Source organism: Borostomias antarcticus (genome assembly GCF_949987555.1).
Source record: "Borostomias antarcticus genome assembly, contig: scaffold_133, whole genome shotgun sequence".
Lineage (NCBI taxonomy): Eukaryota > Metazoa > Chordata > Actinopteri > Stomiiformes > Stomiidae > Borostomias > Borostomias antarcticus.
In genome coordinates this window covers 22501-40000 of record NW_028176068.1, presented here as the reverse complement: position 1 = coordinate 40000, position 17500 = coordinate 22501, and the positions used below count along the sequence as shown (strand labels likewise).

The 17500-nt window shown below is 51.9% G+C and overlaps 1 protein-coding gene across 1 annotated transcript in view; it reads right to left on the bottom strand.

Moving 5' to 3' along the window:
• Positions 1–11865: 11865 nt before the first annotated feature.
• Positions 11866–17500, bottom strand: part of ptprr (protein tyrosine phosphatase receptor type R) — a gene marked incomplete at both ends in the record, with an annotated part of 27786 nt that continues 22151 nt past the window's right edge. The window contains 5 exons of the mRNA XM_084462773.1: positions 11866–11959; positions 13614–13727; positions 13829–13986; positions 14190–14300; positions 14896–15033. Of these exons, the coding sequence (XP_084318899.1) occupies positions 11866–11959; positions 13614–13727; positions 13829–13986; positions 14190–14300; positions 14896–15033 (615 nt within the window). The remainder of the gene's footprint in view (positions 11960–13613; positions 13728–13828; positions 13987–14189; positions 14301–14895; positions 15034–17500) is intronic.

Genomic DNA, 17500 nt, shown 5'->3' with positions numbered 1-17500 from the left:
AGCTGTCCACTGATCACCATCTGGTGGTGAGCTGGTTTCGATGGTGGGGGAAACTTCTGGACAGACCTGGAAAACCCAAGCGTGTAGTGAGGGTGAACTGGGAACGTCTGGAGGAAGAGCCTGTCCGGAGAGATTTCAATTGCCACCTCCGGCGGAGCTTCTCAGGCATCCCTGTGGAGGTTGGGGACATCGAGCATGAGTGGTCGGTGTTCAAAGCCTCCATTGCTGAAGCTGCGGCTGGGAGCTGTGGCCTGAGGGCCATAGGTACCTCAAGGGGCAGTAACCCTCGGACACCGTGGTGGACAGCGGTGGTCAGGGAAGCCGTCCGACTGAAGAAGGAGGCCTTCCGGGATATGTTAGCCCGGGAGACCCCAGAAACAGTTGCAGGGTATCGACTGGCCCAGAGGGCTGCAACTGAGGAGGTTGTTGAGCGTTGGAAGGAGCACTTTGAGGAACTCCTGAACCCGACTAATCCACCCTCTACGATCGAGGCAGAGCCGGAAGATGATGGGGGGTCGTCAATGTCCTTGGAGGAGGTCACTGAGGTAGTCAAACAACTCCACAGTGGCAGAGCCCCAGGGACTGATGAGATCCGTCCAGAAATGCTGAAGGCGCTGGGTGTAGAGGGGCTGTCTTGGTTGACACGCCTCTGTAACATTGCGTGGAAGTCTGGGTCAGTGCCGAAGGAGTGGCAGACTGGGGTGGTGGTCCCAATATTCAAAAAAGGGGACCAGAGGGTGTGTGCGAATTATAGAGGCATCACATTACTCAGCCTCCCAGGGAAAGTTTACTCCAAGGTGCTGGAAAGGAGGGTCCGGCCGATAGTCGCACCTCAGATCGAAGAGGAACAATGCGGATTTCGTCCTGGTCGTGGAACTACCGACCAGCTCTTCACTCTCGCAAGGATCTTGGAGGGGGCTTGGGAGTTTGCCCAACCTGTCTACATGTGTTTTGTGGACTTGGAGAAGGCTTACGACCGGGTCCCTCGAGAGGTCTTGTGGAGGGTTATGCGGGAGTATGGGGTGAGGGGGTCCCTACTTAGGGCCATCCAATCCCTGTACACCCAGAGCGAGAGCTGTGTCCGGGGCCTCGGCAGTAAGTCGTCTTCCTTATCGGTGGGTGTTGGCCTCCGCCAGGGCTGCGCTTTGTCACCAATCCTGTTTGTGATTTTCATGGACAGGATATCGAGGCGTAGCCGTGGGGAGGTGGGTTTGCAGTTCGGTGAGCTGGGGATCACGTCACTGCTTTTTGCAGATGATGTAGTCCTGATGGCATCAGCTGGTGCGGTTCTGCAGTCGCTTTACCGCACTGTTGTGACGAAAAGAGAGCTGAGCCAAAAGGCAAAGCTCTCGATCTACCGGTCTATCTTCGTCCCCACCCTCACCTATGGTCATGAAGGATGGGTCATGACCGAAAGAACGAGATCACGGATACAAGCGGCCGAAATGAGTTTTCTCCGGAGGGTGGCTGGGGTCTCCCTGAGAGATCGGGTGAGAAGTTCAGTCATCCGGGAGAGACTCGGAGTAGAGCCGCTGCTCCTTTGCGTCGAAAGGAGCCAGTTAAGGTGGTTCGGGCATCTAGTGAGGATGCCTCCTGGGCGCCTCCCTAGGGAGGTGTTCCAGGCGTGTCCGGCTGGGAGGAGGCCGCGGGGTAGACCCAGGACTAGGTGGCGGGACTACATCTCCGCACTGGCCTGTGAGCGGCTAAAGATTCCCCAGGCAGAGCTGGTTGATGCTGCTAGGGAAAGGGATGTCTGGGGCCCTCTGCTGGAGCTGCTGCCTCCGCGACCCGACCCCGGATAAGCGGATGAAGAAGATGGATGGAATAATAATAATAATAATAATAATAATAATTAAAAACAGTTACAGGTTGAAGTACAAATGAGAGTATTCCAAGTATGAGGAGCATCATGGACAAAAAGCATCTCTTAGCCATGTCAGACAATCACAAACTCATCTACTGTATGACGCAACTAAGAAAGCCTTTTGAGGTTCGAATACAAATTCAATACACATGATTTTTATTCAGCGACATCGGCGTGTCGGATCAATCCATCTTCAACTCATCAGCCAAGACAGATCACTTATAGGCCTTTTCCACCAAGAGGGAACCGGTTCGGTGTCGGTTTGGGAGTTTGGGAACCCGAAAGCTGGTTCCGAACCGGCATCACAAAATAGTAGGTTTTTCATTGCGAACCAAAAAGTAAAACTTGCGAACCGTGACGACATCATGGGCGTGGGCTGGCGTACAACGGTTCGGCTCAAAACTGGTGGAAACGCGGGGCCCGTTCTCTGGATAGAACCAAGGTTCCAGGAATTTTGAAACGAACCGGTTCATGAACCAGAGTTCTTTTGGTGGAAAAGGGCTATCTGTGGGGATCAAGCTTTCAGGAAGGCAGGGGGGGAAGACTAAGGGTGTAACACATCATGTCTAGCTAGGCGCGGTGTGGTCTGCGCTTATAGACTGGGAGGCAGAGAGGGAGGCCTAACTGCTCCTTGAGAAACCCAGCAAGGAGCAGGGGTGTGTGTGTGTGTGTGTGTGTGTGTGTGTGTGTGTGTGTGTGTGTGTGTGTGCCAGGGCAGTAGAGATGGCGGAAGGAGATTAGATTGTTTTGGGGCAGTTCCCTGGCGGTGGTCAAGCCTTGGCCATGCTGAGAGAGCATTGTGTGAAAGCGGTCTGGGCGGAGTGTGTGTGTGTGTCAGTGTGTGTGTGTGTGTGTCTGTGTGTGTGTGTGTGTGTATGTGGAGGAGGGGGGGTGGGGGGCTTGTGCATGTGTGTGTTTATGTGGGTACTTGTGTGTGCGTGTGTGTGCGTGCGTGTGTGAATGATGAAGGTAAGGGGGCTGGGTCCGCTCTCGCAGGCGCCCCTGGGCTGAGCCGTGGACTCGCCCCCCCCCCCCCCCCCCGAGGCCCCCCCCTGAGGCCATACCAGAACAATGACCCCATAGTACCACCCTCACCATGTCTAGGGAACCATGTTCAGGGAACCATGTCTAGGGAACCATGTCCAGGGAACCATGTCTAGGGAACCATGTTCAGGGAACCATGTTCAGGGAACCATGTCTAGGGAACCATGTTCAGGGAACCATGTCTAGGGAACCATGTCCAGGGAACCATGTCCAGGGAACCATGTTCAGGGAACCATGTTCAGGGAACCATGTCCAGGGAACCATGTTCAGGGAACCATGTCCAGGGAACCATGTTCAGGGAACCATGTTCAGGGAACCATGTTCAGGGAACCATGTCCAGGGAACCATGTCCAGGGAACCATGTCCAGGGAACCATGTTCAGGGAACCATGTCCAGGGAACCATGTCCAGGGAACCATGTTCAGGGAACCATGTTCAGGGAACCATGTCCAGGGAACCATGTTCAGGGAACCATGTCCAGGGAACCACTTCAATGGTTTAATCCCAGATCAGAATGAGGCGCTGAGATCTCACAATCATTACGTCCCAAACAGCTGAATATGAAGTGACTCAATACTGGATCTATAAGATCAATAGATGTTGGGCCGTGTGCCTAGAAAGATATGGATTTTGATATTAGAGCTGCGCACGCGTGCACACACACACACACACACACACACACACACACACACACACACACACACACATGCATGCACACACTACAGGGCTTGCATGCTGAGAAGGTCAGATGCAGGGCTGTGGATTCCGAGCCACTCGGCCCTGAGAACAAAATGGCGCCCCCTCCACACACACACACACACACACACACACACACACACACACACACACACACACACACACACCCCATATCCTCTAGAACAAAGGAACAATGGAGGCAGGAAATGGCTGCTAAAGGCACTGGCCAGTCTGGAAATACACACTTAAGGTCAGACTTCTGTTCTGGACTCGTGCCAACACACACACACACACATACACACACACACACACACACACATACACACACACACACACACATACACACACACACACACACACACACACACACACACGCACACACATACATACACGCACGCACGCACGCACATACACACACACACTCGCACACACATACACACACACACACACACACACACACACATACATACACACACGCACGCACGCACATACACACACACACTCGCACACACATACACACACACACACACACACACACATACACGCACGCACGCACATACACACACACACTCGCACATACACACACACACACACACGCACGCACACACATACACACACACACACACACACACACATACATACACACACGCACGCACGCACGCACATACACACACACACTCGCACATACACACACACGCACACGCACGCACACACACACACACACACACACGCACACACATACATACACACACGCACGCACGCACGCACGCACATACACACACACACACACACACACACACATACACACACGCACATACACACACACACTCGCACATACATACACACACACACGCACACACACACGCACGCACACACATACACACACACACGCACACACTTTTACTGCCCTATCACTCTCGTTCAGCAATGCCTTCCGTTCCTGTGGCTGAGCAGTGGGCTCCTTTAGTTCCTGTGGCTGAGCAGTGGGCTCCTTTAGTTCCTGTGGCTGAGCAGTGGGCTCCTTTAGTTCCTGTGGCTGAGCAGTGGGCTCCTCTAGTTCCTGTGGCTGAGCAGTGGGCTCCTTCAGTTCCTGTGGCTGAGCAGTGGGCTCCGAGGGAACGCAGCAGGAGACGACTAGATTATACTCACATCCAAACAGTCCAACTTGCCAAAATAACAGTGCAAGATTCTAATTAATCACATATACAATAAACACACAAAAAACATGGGTCTGTGGAGATGACAGATAATGCAAACAGAAACTTATCCCACAGCGATAGCGGAGCTGGTGAAATATGACTTTGTCACCGTATGACAGGCAGCGTTGAGGCCGCTGTCGTAGAGAAGGAAGTGGAAACAGGCTGGCCAGACAGAGAAGACGCGCCATGCTACCTCCATGATCACCGTCCTAGACTCTGTGTGCAGGAGGGAGCCCTTCAGTGACTGAAATTGGCCTCTATTTGAACAAAATGTGCTTCTGAAGTTGTGTTTGAGCAATGTATTTGAGCATGTAGTATTATGTATTTTTGTGTTATTAAATTCATAATCATAACACACACTTTTCTGCTGTTGTCAATTAGCTACCGACCCAAACGCCACAGGTGTGCTGAGAGTCCAGAGCTTGTGTTGCACCAAGCTGGGTCGTTTCTAGTTCTCTGGGAAATGCCAATGTTATGTTTCTCTTTACACAAATAAACTTTGTGAGTTTTATAAATTAAAAATAATATAGTACACAAGGCGCTGTTAGTCGTGTCACACGCTACTTCAACCAGCGCCATATAGAAGGAGGTCCACTACAACGTGTTTTGTAGGTGTTGGATCACAGCTGATCTAAAGGGACAGACAGCAGCCAGCCTCCCCCTCAGCCCAGCCTGACTTACGGGTGTTCAGGGTGATGTTGGCCCTCTGTCCGTCCGTCCTAGACGCCGCCTCCAGGGTGTAGGACGTCCCCGGCTCCAGGTTCCCCACCAGGCACTCGAATGTGTCTCCGTCCCCCGGGACCCCAGCGTTCACACAGTCCGAGGTGTCGTTGATGCTGTCCACCGAGGAGACGGAGAAGTTGCAGCCCCGTCCCGGTGTGGTGAGTCTGAGGGCCAGCGAGTCCGTCCTGGTGCTGGTGGACTCCGCTAGCACGATGCTACATGTCTGCTCAGCAGATGCTACATACTGAGAAAATACACAGCGTAAAAACTTTACAATCTGTAAAGAACCGACACCCAGACGGGGAGTAAAACTTTACAATCTGTAAAGAACAGACACAGACGGGGCGTAAAACTTTACAATCTGTAAAGAACCGACACCCAGACGGGGAGTAAAACTTTACAATCTGTAAAGAACAGACACAGACGGGGCGTAAAACTTTACAATCTGTAAAGAACCGACACCCAGACGGGGAGTAAAACTTTACAATCTGTAAAGAACAGACACAGACGGGGCGTAAAACTTTACAATCTGTAAAGAACCGACACCCAGACGGGGAGTAAAACTTTACAATCTGTAAAGAACAGACACAGACGGGGCGTAAAACTTTACAATCTGTAAAGAACCGACACCCAGACGGGGAGTAAAACTTTACAATCTGTAAAGAACAGACACAGACGGGGCGTAAAACTTTACAATCTGTAAAGAGAGACACCCAGACGGAGCGTAAAACTTTACAATCTGTAAAGAACAGACACAGACGGGGTGTAAAACTTTACAATCTGCAAAGAAGTTAACAGAAATGTGCAGAGCAGACAGAGACATGTTGTAAAACATTTAAATCTGTATAGAAATTAATAGAAATGCACCATATGTAAAGAATACATATAACAAGACTATATAAAACTTTTGGTAAAGTAATTATATAAAACTTAAGGAAAATATGTAAGAAGAAAATGTATGCAAATAGAACATTGGTGTTTTCCAAAAGCACTAAATTGGGTGATCAAAGATATCAGTTAACTAGATTAATTTATTAATGTTTTAATTAAGACTTACCATAAGAATCCCTGAAACAAACCAGAGAGACAGATAAACAGCTTTAAACTTCAGCATTGTGATTCTTGCTGTATATCGTTGTTGTCAAAACATGAAATAAATCCAAAGGCTCATTCAAAACCATAATCCCAAAGATAAAATCCGGAAAGAAAACAAACACATAAGTCCTCTTTTAGTCAAATGTCTGAAATATCTCCGCCTTCAAGTTGCAACGTTGCCAAAATAGTTTAAAAATCCGGAAAAGCAGAAGTCAGCTGGAAGTCCTGGTTTTGCAAAGAGAAGCGAGATGGTTGGCAGGTCCTCTCAGGCAGATACTTGAGTCCCTACAGGAAATCCTCAATCAGTTCTGCATGACTGTGACTCGCTCCTCAGACATGGACCCAGGCTTCTCAACGCTGTTGATAAGATGACACTACAGCCACGTTCCAAATATATTCCTATCTTTCTATTCCTCTTATACCTGTAGTTGAACTGTTTGAAGGTTGGTTTCATATCATTGCAGAAATGTTCTGTAAAAGGTTGTGTGTCTCTATAACTTTCGCCTGGCCAAAAGGACATGAAAAGGCTTTGTTCTGCAGTTATAACTACTTTTAGGGCAGCCAACACCTTTTTCCTTCCTGCCCCTACTCCCCCTCCTCCTCCCCTCCCTCTCACTCTCTCTTTCCTCCCTCTCTTTGGCCCTGAAATATCTTTAGTAGGGGGCTACCCCATCGCTGAACAGTGAATCATTGCTTGGGATGTGAAGCTGCAATGATAACGTAATCTCTGGGGTTAGCCCCACTGAGCCTCGGAACACATCTGTGTGTGTGTGTGTGTGTGTGTGTGTGTGTGTGTGTGTGTGTGAGATAGAGTGTGAGATAGAGTATGATATACAAGAAAGACAAAACAATTTTTTTTGTTATGTCAATAAAGCATTGCAATTGAGAGGAGAGAGAGAGAGGAGAGAGAGAGGAGAGAGGAGAGAGAGGAGAGAGAGAGGAGAGAGAGAGGAGAGAGAGAGAGGAGAGAGAGGAGAGAGAGAGGAGAGAGAGGAGAGAGAGGAGAGAGAGAGGAGAGAGAGGAGAGGGAGGGAGAGGTAGTTTGGGATGTATTGTGGTAGGCTACACTAGGCTAGGCTGTGTTGTAACTGGACGCTCTGTTCATGTGTAACTGTCATGGCCGTGGGCTGGACGTTACATTACAGCGGTGTGGATCAGAAAGCTCTCTTCTAGTGGCTCAGAAAGCTCTCTTCCTAACACTAGCCCTGTTAGTCCTAACACTAACACTAACACTAACACTAGCCCTAACCCTCTGTGATAACAGTATCTGAACGCAGCTTTGCCTTCCTTCCTGTTTCATTTTCCAGTTTGACATCTTCTGTAAATAACTCTGTTGGTCCACTGTCCGCGGTCCAGGCGCGGGTCGTTTGAATGACACTGCAGATGAGTAAATAGTGAGAGGAAATAGTAAATGATAAGATACAAGTGGTTTAAACCAGTTGTCTTTATTGGCAGTAGGGACTCTAAAGTCAGAGTGATACAGGTACAGACACTACAGATACGGTTCAGAACAGAGCAGAGCACTTTGTATTCAGACCACACCACTGTCTGTCTGTCTGTCTATCTATCTGTGACTGTCTTGTCTGTCTGTCTGTCTGTCTGTCTGTCTGTCTGTCTGTCTGTCCCCGTGTGTACCAGGTTTCACAGGTCTGCACAACAGGGACATATCAGAACTCAGAGAAGACACCTCTCTGACGAGAACCTTGAACCCAGTCAGAACCATCAACAGTCGACTGAACCTCAACCTCAAACTCTGGCTTCTGAAACCAACCGCAGGCGCTTGCATCTCAAAGACGGTTCGCCGGTCCAACGGTCGCACACACAGTTGAGTGTAAAGATTTATAGCAAACATGGTCTTTCCTCTGCTACAACAGCCTCTCTGGCTCTGAGGAGAAGTCTTCCCTGTCGTGACGCTGACCTACTGTAGCAGCCAGAAGGCCCCAAGCAGCCCTGCTCCCTCTCAGCTGCCCACACAGGCAAACATACATACAGTCCTATGTATACAACACGCTATACAGTAGTAGTAGGTAGAACATATAAACAGATAGTACAGTGGTTAGTATAGTGCTGGATAGTGAATTGATCACAACATTCAAGCTGATTAGTAACCTAGGAAATGACTGGAATATACTGGCTAGTATGGGCTGGAAACCTGCTCAAGTTGTATTTTAAAACCCTTGGAAGTACAGCACCTGCACCTGACTGATCTTAACCCCAACCGTTAACCCCCACAATGCACCTCTCACCCACCTGACGGCCCGTTCACACTCAAGCAAGCGCTCAAAGTAATTTGAGGGGTTTTTGGATGTTTTTTGACCCAGGTGTGACAGCCCTTCAGCGCCCAGGCTACCTACGCTCACCACGATGCACTGAACAAACACCGACCGGCACGGACACGCTGTGCGCTGAACCTGCTAGGGTTAGGGTTAGAACCTGCTAGGGTTAGGGTTAGAACCTGCTAGGGTTAGGGTTAGAACCTGCTAGGGTAAGGGTTAGAACCTGCTAGGGTTAGGGTTCGAACCTGCTAGGGTTAGGGTAAGAACCTGCTAGGGTTAGGGTTAGAACCTGCTAGGGTTAGGGTAAGAACCTGCTAGGGTTAGGGTTAGAACCTGCTCGGGTTAGGGTTAGAACCTGCTAGGGTTAGGGTTAGAACCTGCTAGGGTTAGGGTTAGAACCTGCTAGGGTTAGGGTTAGAACCTGCTAGCTACACGAATGGACGAGTAATAAGTACACAAATATACTTTTTTCTTCTTCAAAAAACCCTTTTGTATCACAAATAATAATAAAAAATAATCGTCATTACATACATACAAAAACGGGTGGCCTAAAAGTTCCTCAATGTCAAACACACACACACACACACATACACACACACACACACACACACACACACACACACACACACACAGAAACATGATGGTTTTAGCAGCTAGATTCCTGTGTGGTTTGTAGACACAGTGAACCTGTCCACATGAAGCTTAATAGCACTTTCACCAGCACAGTCCTTCACCACATACAGAATTAACACTGAACCCAATATGAAGTATTTAGATACTGAACCCCACCGCTACTGAACACTAAACCATTTCTAGAACTACAGTACAGCCTTGAGTGAACACATGAGTCTACAGTGTCATGAATGGATACGTTGGTGAAGGAATGAGGGACTGACTGAACACATGAGTGTATGAGTGCTGGGGTATGAGTTGGTGGCAGCTGAAGAGCTAGAAGAATGTACTAGAATGTACTAGAATGTACTAGCTGTATGTGTGTGAGTGTAGTGGGCCTACTCTGGAGAGAGAAGGAAACCTGAACGTTTGTTGTTGTAAGATGGGAGGAGAGGGAGGGAGGGGGAGGAGGGAGAGGGAGGAGGGAGAGGGAGGAGGGAGAGGGAGGGGAGGAGGGATAGGGAGGAGGGCGAGGAGGGAGAGGGAGGAGGGAGAGGGAGGGGAGGAGGGATAGGGAGGAGGGCGAGGAGGGAGAGGAGGAAGGAGAGGAGGGAGAGGGAGGAGGGAGGGGGAGGAGGGAGAGGGAGGAGGGAGAGGGAGGGGAGGAGGGATAGGGAGGAGGGCGAGGAGGAGGAAGGAGAGGAGGGAGAGGGAGGAGGGAGGGGGAGGAGGGAGAGGGAGGGAGAGGGAGGGGAGGAGGGAGAGGGAGGGGAGGAGGGATAGGGAGGAGGGCGAGGAGGAGGAAGGAGAGGAGGGAGAGGGAGGAGGGAGGGGGAGGAGGGAGAGGGAGGGAGAGGGAGGGGAGGAGGGAGAGGGAGGGGAGGAGGGATAGGGAGGAGAGGAGGGAGAGGGAGGGGAGGAGGGAGAGGGATGAGGGAGAGGGAGGAGGGAGGAGAGGAGGGAGAGGGAGGGGAGGAGGGATAGGGAGGAGGGCGAGGAGGAGGGAGGAGAGGAGGGAGAGGGAGGAGGGAGGGGGAGGAGGGAGAGGGAGGGAGAGGAGGAGGGAGAGGGAGGAGGGAGAGGAGGAGGGAGAGGGAGGAGGGAGGAGAGGAGGGAGAGGGAGATTGGAGTGAAGAAAGAACGGGAACAGTTTATTTTGTTTTCTTGCAACTTGCCTTGGAATTTCACCTGTGAGTTGAGTCCAGCGCTCATCTTTGTAACGTGTGGTTGAAGGAGCAGATGTGAAGCTCGCTGGCTCTTACACACCTGCTAGTTTATTAAGGACTCAAACTGTTTAGTTATGCAGAGAGGAACCTCGTCTATCAAGAGGCTAATGTTTATGACCATCGCGGGTTTCGCACATATCAAAACACGAAGTCACCATTGTATAAAAATAATAGTATCATATATCTACATGACCTTACGATGAAACATAAAAACAACAATCAATCAATCAATCAATCATTGAACATTATTAAGACTGCGCGGTCGACTGAAACATACCTTTGCAGTCAGCTAAAGAAGGTAGTCATCGTAGCTGTAGTGCTGAATTGTCAATGCAATAAAACTATATCATGAAAAGTGTCTGGATCAAGTGTACCTGTGCACGGGTGAGGGAAAGCTAGCATGAGAACCTCCAGTGATGTAGCTATGAAGATGGCCAGGCCATTCTGGGGTCGGACTTCATGGGCACCGATGAAGAACAAGCTTTGGCATGAAACGATGTTGGATGAGGGTCATGTGACAGGTGTTACCACCTAGCTATGGGACAAGCTAACAGTCTGCTTCACATTACGTAATACCCTTTGTGATTTAATAATCATATTAATTTCAAAAATCCTAAGTCACAGAAACAAAGTGCTATTTCTACAGTGTACCATAGAGTTAAACACAGTCGCCTTACAACCACAATATGGTGTATCCATGACAACCATGTAGTATCCATGAAAACCACAGAGTATCCACGACAACCACAGAGTATCCATGACAACTACAGAGTATCCATGACATAGTAGAGAGAGGTCAGAGTGTACAGTAGATACAGAGTAGAATCAGAGAGTCTGATTGGACGGAGCACTAAAGTAGGCGGGTCCTTCAAAAGGCTCCTCCGATCCGCTCACAAACGAGACAGGAAATGGGAGTAGTAGAAGAAGAAAAGCAGGAAGGAGAGAAGAAGAATGGACACATTCCATTCTTAGACAAACGTCCTGTCAAACGGTCCGAATGAAGAGACCACACCCACATCAGTCCTGGCGAACGTGTGGCGCGCGGCCAACGAGGCCCTCGTCGTCCAGGCCTTACTCCCGGGCGTTAGCAAGCTGGCCAATCCAGTGACAACTTCCTGTGCCTGTGGCTGTTCATTGGCCGGCATCTGCGGAGAGGCGGCTCTCGTAGAGACTCAAGGCGTGATGGACGAACTCATACTGCTCTCCTGTCTGAATCATACCTCCCCTACACACACACACACACACACACACACACACACACACACACACATGCGCACACACACACCCGCGCACGCACACACACACACACACACATGCGCACACACACACACACACACACACATGCGCACACACCCGCGCACGCACACACACACACACACACACAAACACACACACACACACACACACACACACACACAAACACACACGCAAGGAGGAAAACATGTCTGTTAAGAGCCGTTCACGTTCATTAGCAGCCTATGATGCTCTAGTATGAGTGTGTCCATGTCTCTAGTATGAGTGTGTCCATGTCTCTAGTATGAGTGTGTCCATGTCTCTAGTGCTCCAGTATGAGTGTGTCCATGTCTCTATCTCTCCAGTATGAGTGTGTCCATGTCTCTATCTCTCCAGTATGAGTGTGTCCATGTCTCTAGTGCTCCAGTATGAGTGTGTCCATGTCTCTAGCGCTCCAGTATGAGTGTGTCCATGTCTCTAGTGTCCAGTATGAGTGTGTCCATGTCTCTATCTCTCCAGTATGAGTGTGTCCATGTCTCTAGTGTCCAGTATGAGTGTGTCCATGTCTCTAGCGCTCCAGTATGAGTGTGTCCATGTCTCTATCTCTCCAGTATGAGTGTGTCCATGTCTCTAGTGCTCCAGTATGAGTGTGTCCATGTCTCTAGTGTCCAGTATGAGTGTGTCCATGTCTCTATCTCTCCAGTATGAGTGTGTCCATGTCTCTAGTGTCCAGTATGAGTGTGTCCATGTCTCTAGTGTCCAGTATGAGTGTGTCCATGTCTCTAGTGCTGCAGTATGAGTGTGTCCATGTCTCTATCTCTCCAGTATGAGTGTGTCCATGTCTCTAGTGCTCCAGTATGAGTGTGTCCATGTCTCTAGCGCTTATTTCCTCATTAAGGAGTGGCTGTCGTTAACGGCTAGCGCTCTCGCTCTCACCCATCATGTGGGATCACACACACCCTTCAGTCCGTTAATATAGAGATCATTAATGAGCCTTCTCACTCAAGCCCTCCTGGCAGCCCAGCAGTCTTCTGGCTCCAGGCCTCAGTGGGCCGAGGACAGGGCAGTGATCCACTCAGATTAACGGCTATGAGAACAAGTCACTGCTGATTACATGGAGCTTCCAAAGGCTGACCGAGAACATCTATCAACCACTAAAAGTGCCTGCTTCCCTCTCTGTCTGTCTGTCTGTCTGTCTATCTGTCTGCTTTCCTGACTGTCTGTCTGCCTGCCTGCCTGACTGACTGACTGTCTGTCTGTCTGTCTGTTTATCTGCCTGTCTGCCTGTCTATCTGTCTGCTTTCCTGACTGTCTGTCTGCCTGTCTGCCTGTCTGTCTGTCTGTCTGTCTGTCTGTTTATCTGTCTGCCTGCCTGTCTGTCTGTCTGTCTGTCTGTCTGTCTGTTTGTCTGTCTCTCTCTCTCTGTCTGTCTGTCTGTTTATCTGTCTGCCTGCCTGTCTTCCTGTCTGCCTTTCTGTCTGTCTGTCTGTCTGCCTGCCTGCCTGCCTGCCTGCCTGTCTGCCTGCCTGCCTGTCTGTCTGTCTGTCTGTCTGTCTGTCTGTCTGTCTGTCTGTCTGTCTGCCTGCCTGCCTGTCTGCCTGCTCACCTGCCTGTCTGTCTGCTCACCTGCCTGTCTGTCTGCTCACCTGTCTTCTCTCAGCTGACAGACGATCCCCAGCACGTCCACCACTCCCTCCAGCTGCAGCTGACGACAGCCCGTCGTCGTGGCAATGAAGCATCCCGTCCGGCCAATGCCAGCGCTGCGAAACCAGAGACGAGTCACGTTAGCCAATGAGGCGCGTCCCTCCTCCCCCCACACACGGCAGCAGGCGGGCCGGGGAGCGAGCACCTCCTACCCCACCTGCAGTGCACGATGACGGGTCCTGAGCAGCGCGCGGCGCGCCGGTCCTCCTCCACCTCATCCATCAGCTGCAGCAGCGGCTGGGCGCTGACCGGGGTCTTGTGGTCCGGCCACGACGTGAACCAGTAGTGCTTCACCACCTGACCCTGGGCGCCCTGCTGCTCACACACACACACACACACGTTATGCACACACACACACACACACACACACACACACACACGTTACGCACGCACACACACACACACGTTACGCACACACACACACACACACATGCACGCACACACACAGATGCGGAGCTCAGCCAACACTGAGGTGGAGTAACGGGCACCATTGTAGCGGGTGTTTCCTGAGAGCTCACCCTGAGCGTGAGCGTGCGCTGGGTGTAGTGGTCACTCTCCCTCACGCTGTTCACCAGGACCTCCGTGTTGCCGTAGATGCCCCGCCTCTCTGGCCAGTACAGCACGCATTTCTGACCCAACACACAGGTCACAGGTCATTACGTCATGTCACAGGTCACAGGTCACAGGTCATTACGTCATGTCACAGGTCACAGGTCACAGGTCATTACGTCATGTCACAAGTCACAGGTCATTACGTCATGTCACAGGTCACAGGTCACAGGTCATTACGTCATGTCACAGGTCACAGGTCACAGGTCACAGGTCATTACGTCATGTCACAGGTCACAGGTCATTACGTCATGTCACAGGTCACAGGTCACAGGTCACAGGTCACAGGTCACAGGTCACAGGTCATTACGTCATGTCACAGGTCACAGGTCATTAGGTCATGCAGGCAGACTGCAGGGGGTCATGTCCGGTCAGTCCGGTACTTCCTGATTAGACGCTTCTCTATTTCCTGTCTTACACTATTGGATGAGGTGATTAATCAGGTGGGCCTGATCATTGTGCTGTGTGTCTGTGTGTGTGTGTGTGTGTGTGTGTGTGTGTGTGTGTGTGTGTGTGTGTGTGTGTGTGTGTGTGTGTGTGTGTGTGTGTGTGTGTGTGTGTGTGTGTGTGCGTGTGTGTGTGTGTGCGTGTGTGTGTGTGTGTGTGTGTTCTCACCTCGTTCTTCTCCTTCAGCTTGGTGATCATGACGATGACGGGCGTGTCCTCCTGCCAGGCCATCTGCCAGAAGTCGTTGACCGTGTTGATCATGGGTCCTTGAGTGGCGATGAAGGCCTTCTCCTCCCCCAGGTAGCCCTGCGTCAGGAGGGAGGGAGGGAGGGGTTACCAGGGCCGGGGCGGCGTGTGGACTGGCGTGCTAACTGGCCTGCAGGCTAGAAGTACCACCCCCCCTCCCCCCCCTGAAAAGTAAAATTATGTGTCAGCCCCCCCCCCATCAACAAGCCGCCCTACAATCAAAATAAAAAAGATCTGTCAGCCCCGCCCCCCCCCCCCCCCCCACTGGGTTTAAGTTTCAAGTTTACAAAGTACAAAGTACAAAGCGATTTGCCGATTGTGTAAACAGAAAGTGTTCCATCTCACTGCGTCTTCGCGTCGCAAGATCACTGGTCAGATCCGGCTTAACAAGTGGCCTGACTGGGGCTGCATTTCCTGGACTGAATTATGTCCCCAGTCCGGCCCTGTGGGTTACGGCCGAGCGCCACGCCCCCAGGGGAGACCGGGAACCTGAATAGCTACACCCCCCAGGGGAGACCAGGAACCTGAATAGCTACACCCCCCAGGGGAGACCAGGAACCTGAATAGCTACACCCCCCAGGGGAGACCAGGAACCTGAATAGCTACACCCCCCAGGGGAGACCAGGAACCTGAATAGCTACACCCCCCAGGGGAGACCAGGAACCTGAATAGCTACACCCCCCAGGGGAGACCAGGAACCTGAATAGCTACATGTGGCGAATCAACAGGATCTCTCTCAGGCCTCTGAAGGCCACTAAATACACTACCTGGAATGAAAACACTGCAACCATATACAACCAATTTCTTTGGGGTACGGCGGAGGGTCAGGGGATGGTTGTTTGGACGGGGGACGGCCAGGGGATGGTTGATTGGACGGTGGAGGGCCAGGGGATGGTTGATTGGACGGGGGACGGTCAGGGGATGGTTGATTGGACGGTGGAGGGCCAGGGGATGGTTGATTGGACGGTGGAGGGCCAGGGGATGGTTGTTTGGACGGCGGAGGGTCAGGGGATGGTTGATTGGACGGCGGAGGGTCAGGGGATGGTTGATTGGACGGCGGAGGGCCAGGGGATGGTTGTTTGGACGGCGGAGGGTCAGGGGATGGTTGATTGGACGGCGGAGGGTCAGGGGATGGTTGATTGGACGAGGGACGGCCAGGGGATGGTTGATTGGACGGCGGACGGTCAGGGGATGGTTGTTTGGACGGCGGAGGGTCAGGGGATGGTTGATTGGACGGGGGACGGCCAGGGGATGGTTGATTGGACGGGGGACGGCCAGGGGATGGTTGATTGGACGAGGGACGGTCAGGGGATGGTTGATTGGACGAGGGACGGTCAGGGGATGGTTGATTGGACGAGGGACGGTCAGGGGATGGTTGATTGGACGGCGGACGGCCAGGGGATGGTTGTTTGGACGGTGGACGGTCAGGGGATGGTTGATTGGACGGCGGAGGGCCAGGGGACGGTTGATTGGACGAGGGACGGTCAGGGGATGGTTGATTGGACGGGGGACGGTCAGGGGATGGTTGATTGGACGAGGGACGGTCAGGGGATGGTTGTTTGGACGGTGGAGGGTCAGGGGATGGTTGATTGGACGAGGGACGGTCAGGGGATGGTTGATTGGACGGCGGAGGGCCAGGGGACGGTTGATTGGACGAGGGACGGTCAGGGGATGGTTGATTGGACGGGGGACGGTCAGGGGATGGTTGATTGGACGAGGGACGGTCAGGGGATGGTTGTTTGGACGGTGGAGGGTCAGGGGATGGTTGATTGGACGAGGGACGGTCAGGGGATGGTTGATTGGACGGGGGACGGTCAGGGGATGGTTGATTGGACGAGGGACGGTCAGGGGATGGTTGTTTGGACGGTGGAGGGTCAGGGGATGGTTGATTGGACGAGGGACGGTCAGGGGATGGTTGATTGGACGGCGGAGGGTCAGGGGATGGTTGATTGGACGGCGGACGGTCAGGGGATGGTTGATTGGACGAGGGACGGTCAGGGGATGGTTGATTGGACGGGGGACGGTCAGGGGATGGTTGATTGGACGAGGGACGGTCAGGGGATGGTTGTTTGGACGGTGGAGGGTCAGGGGATGGTTGATTGGACGGCGGAGGGTCAGGGGATGGTTGATTGGACGAGGGACGGTCAGGGGACGGTTGATTGGACGGGGGACGGTCAGGGGATGGTTGATTGGACGGGGGACGGTCAGGGGATGGTTGATTGGACGGGGGACGGCCAGGGGATGGTTGATTGGACGAGGGACGGCCAGGGGATGGTTGATTGGACGGCGGAGGGTCAGGGGATGGTTGATTGGACGGGGGACGGTCAGGGGATGGTTGATTGGACGAGGGACGGTCAGGGGACGGTTGATTGGACGGCAAAGTGACGAGGTCATCAGTTTCAGCTCCATATTTGTGTCTGAGCTGTGTTGCTATGGCGCCCGCTGCTGCGTTGCATTCAATAGGCTCCCTTTCAGTGTGACAGACCAATCAGGTAGCAGGGTTTTCCTGTGACAGGAAGTCTGTCTA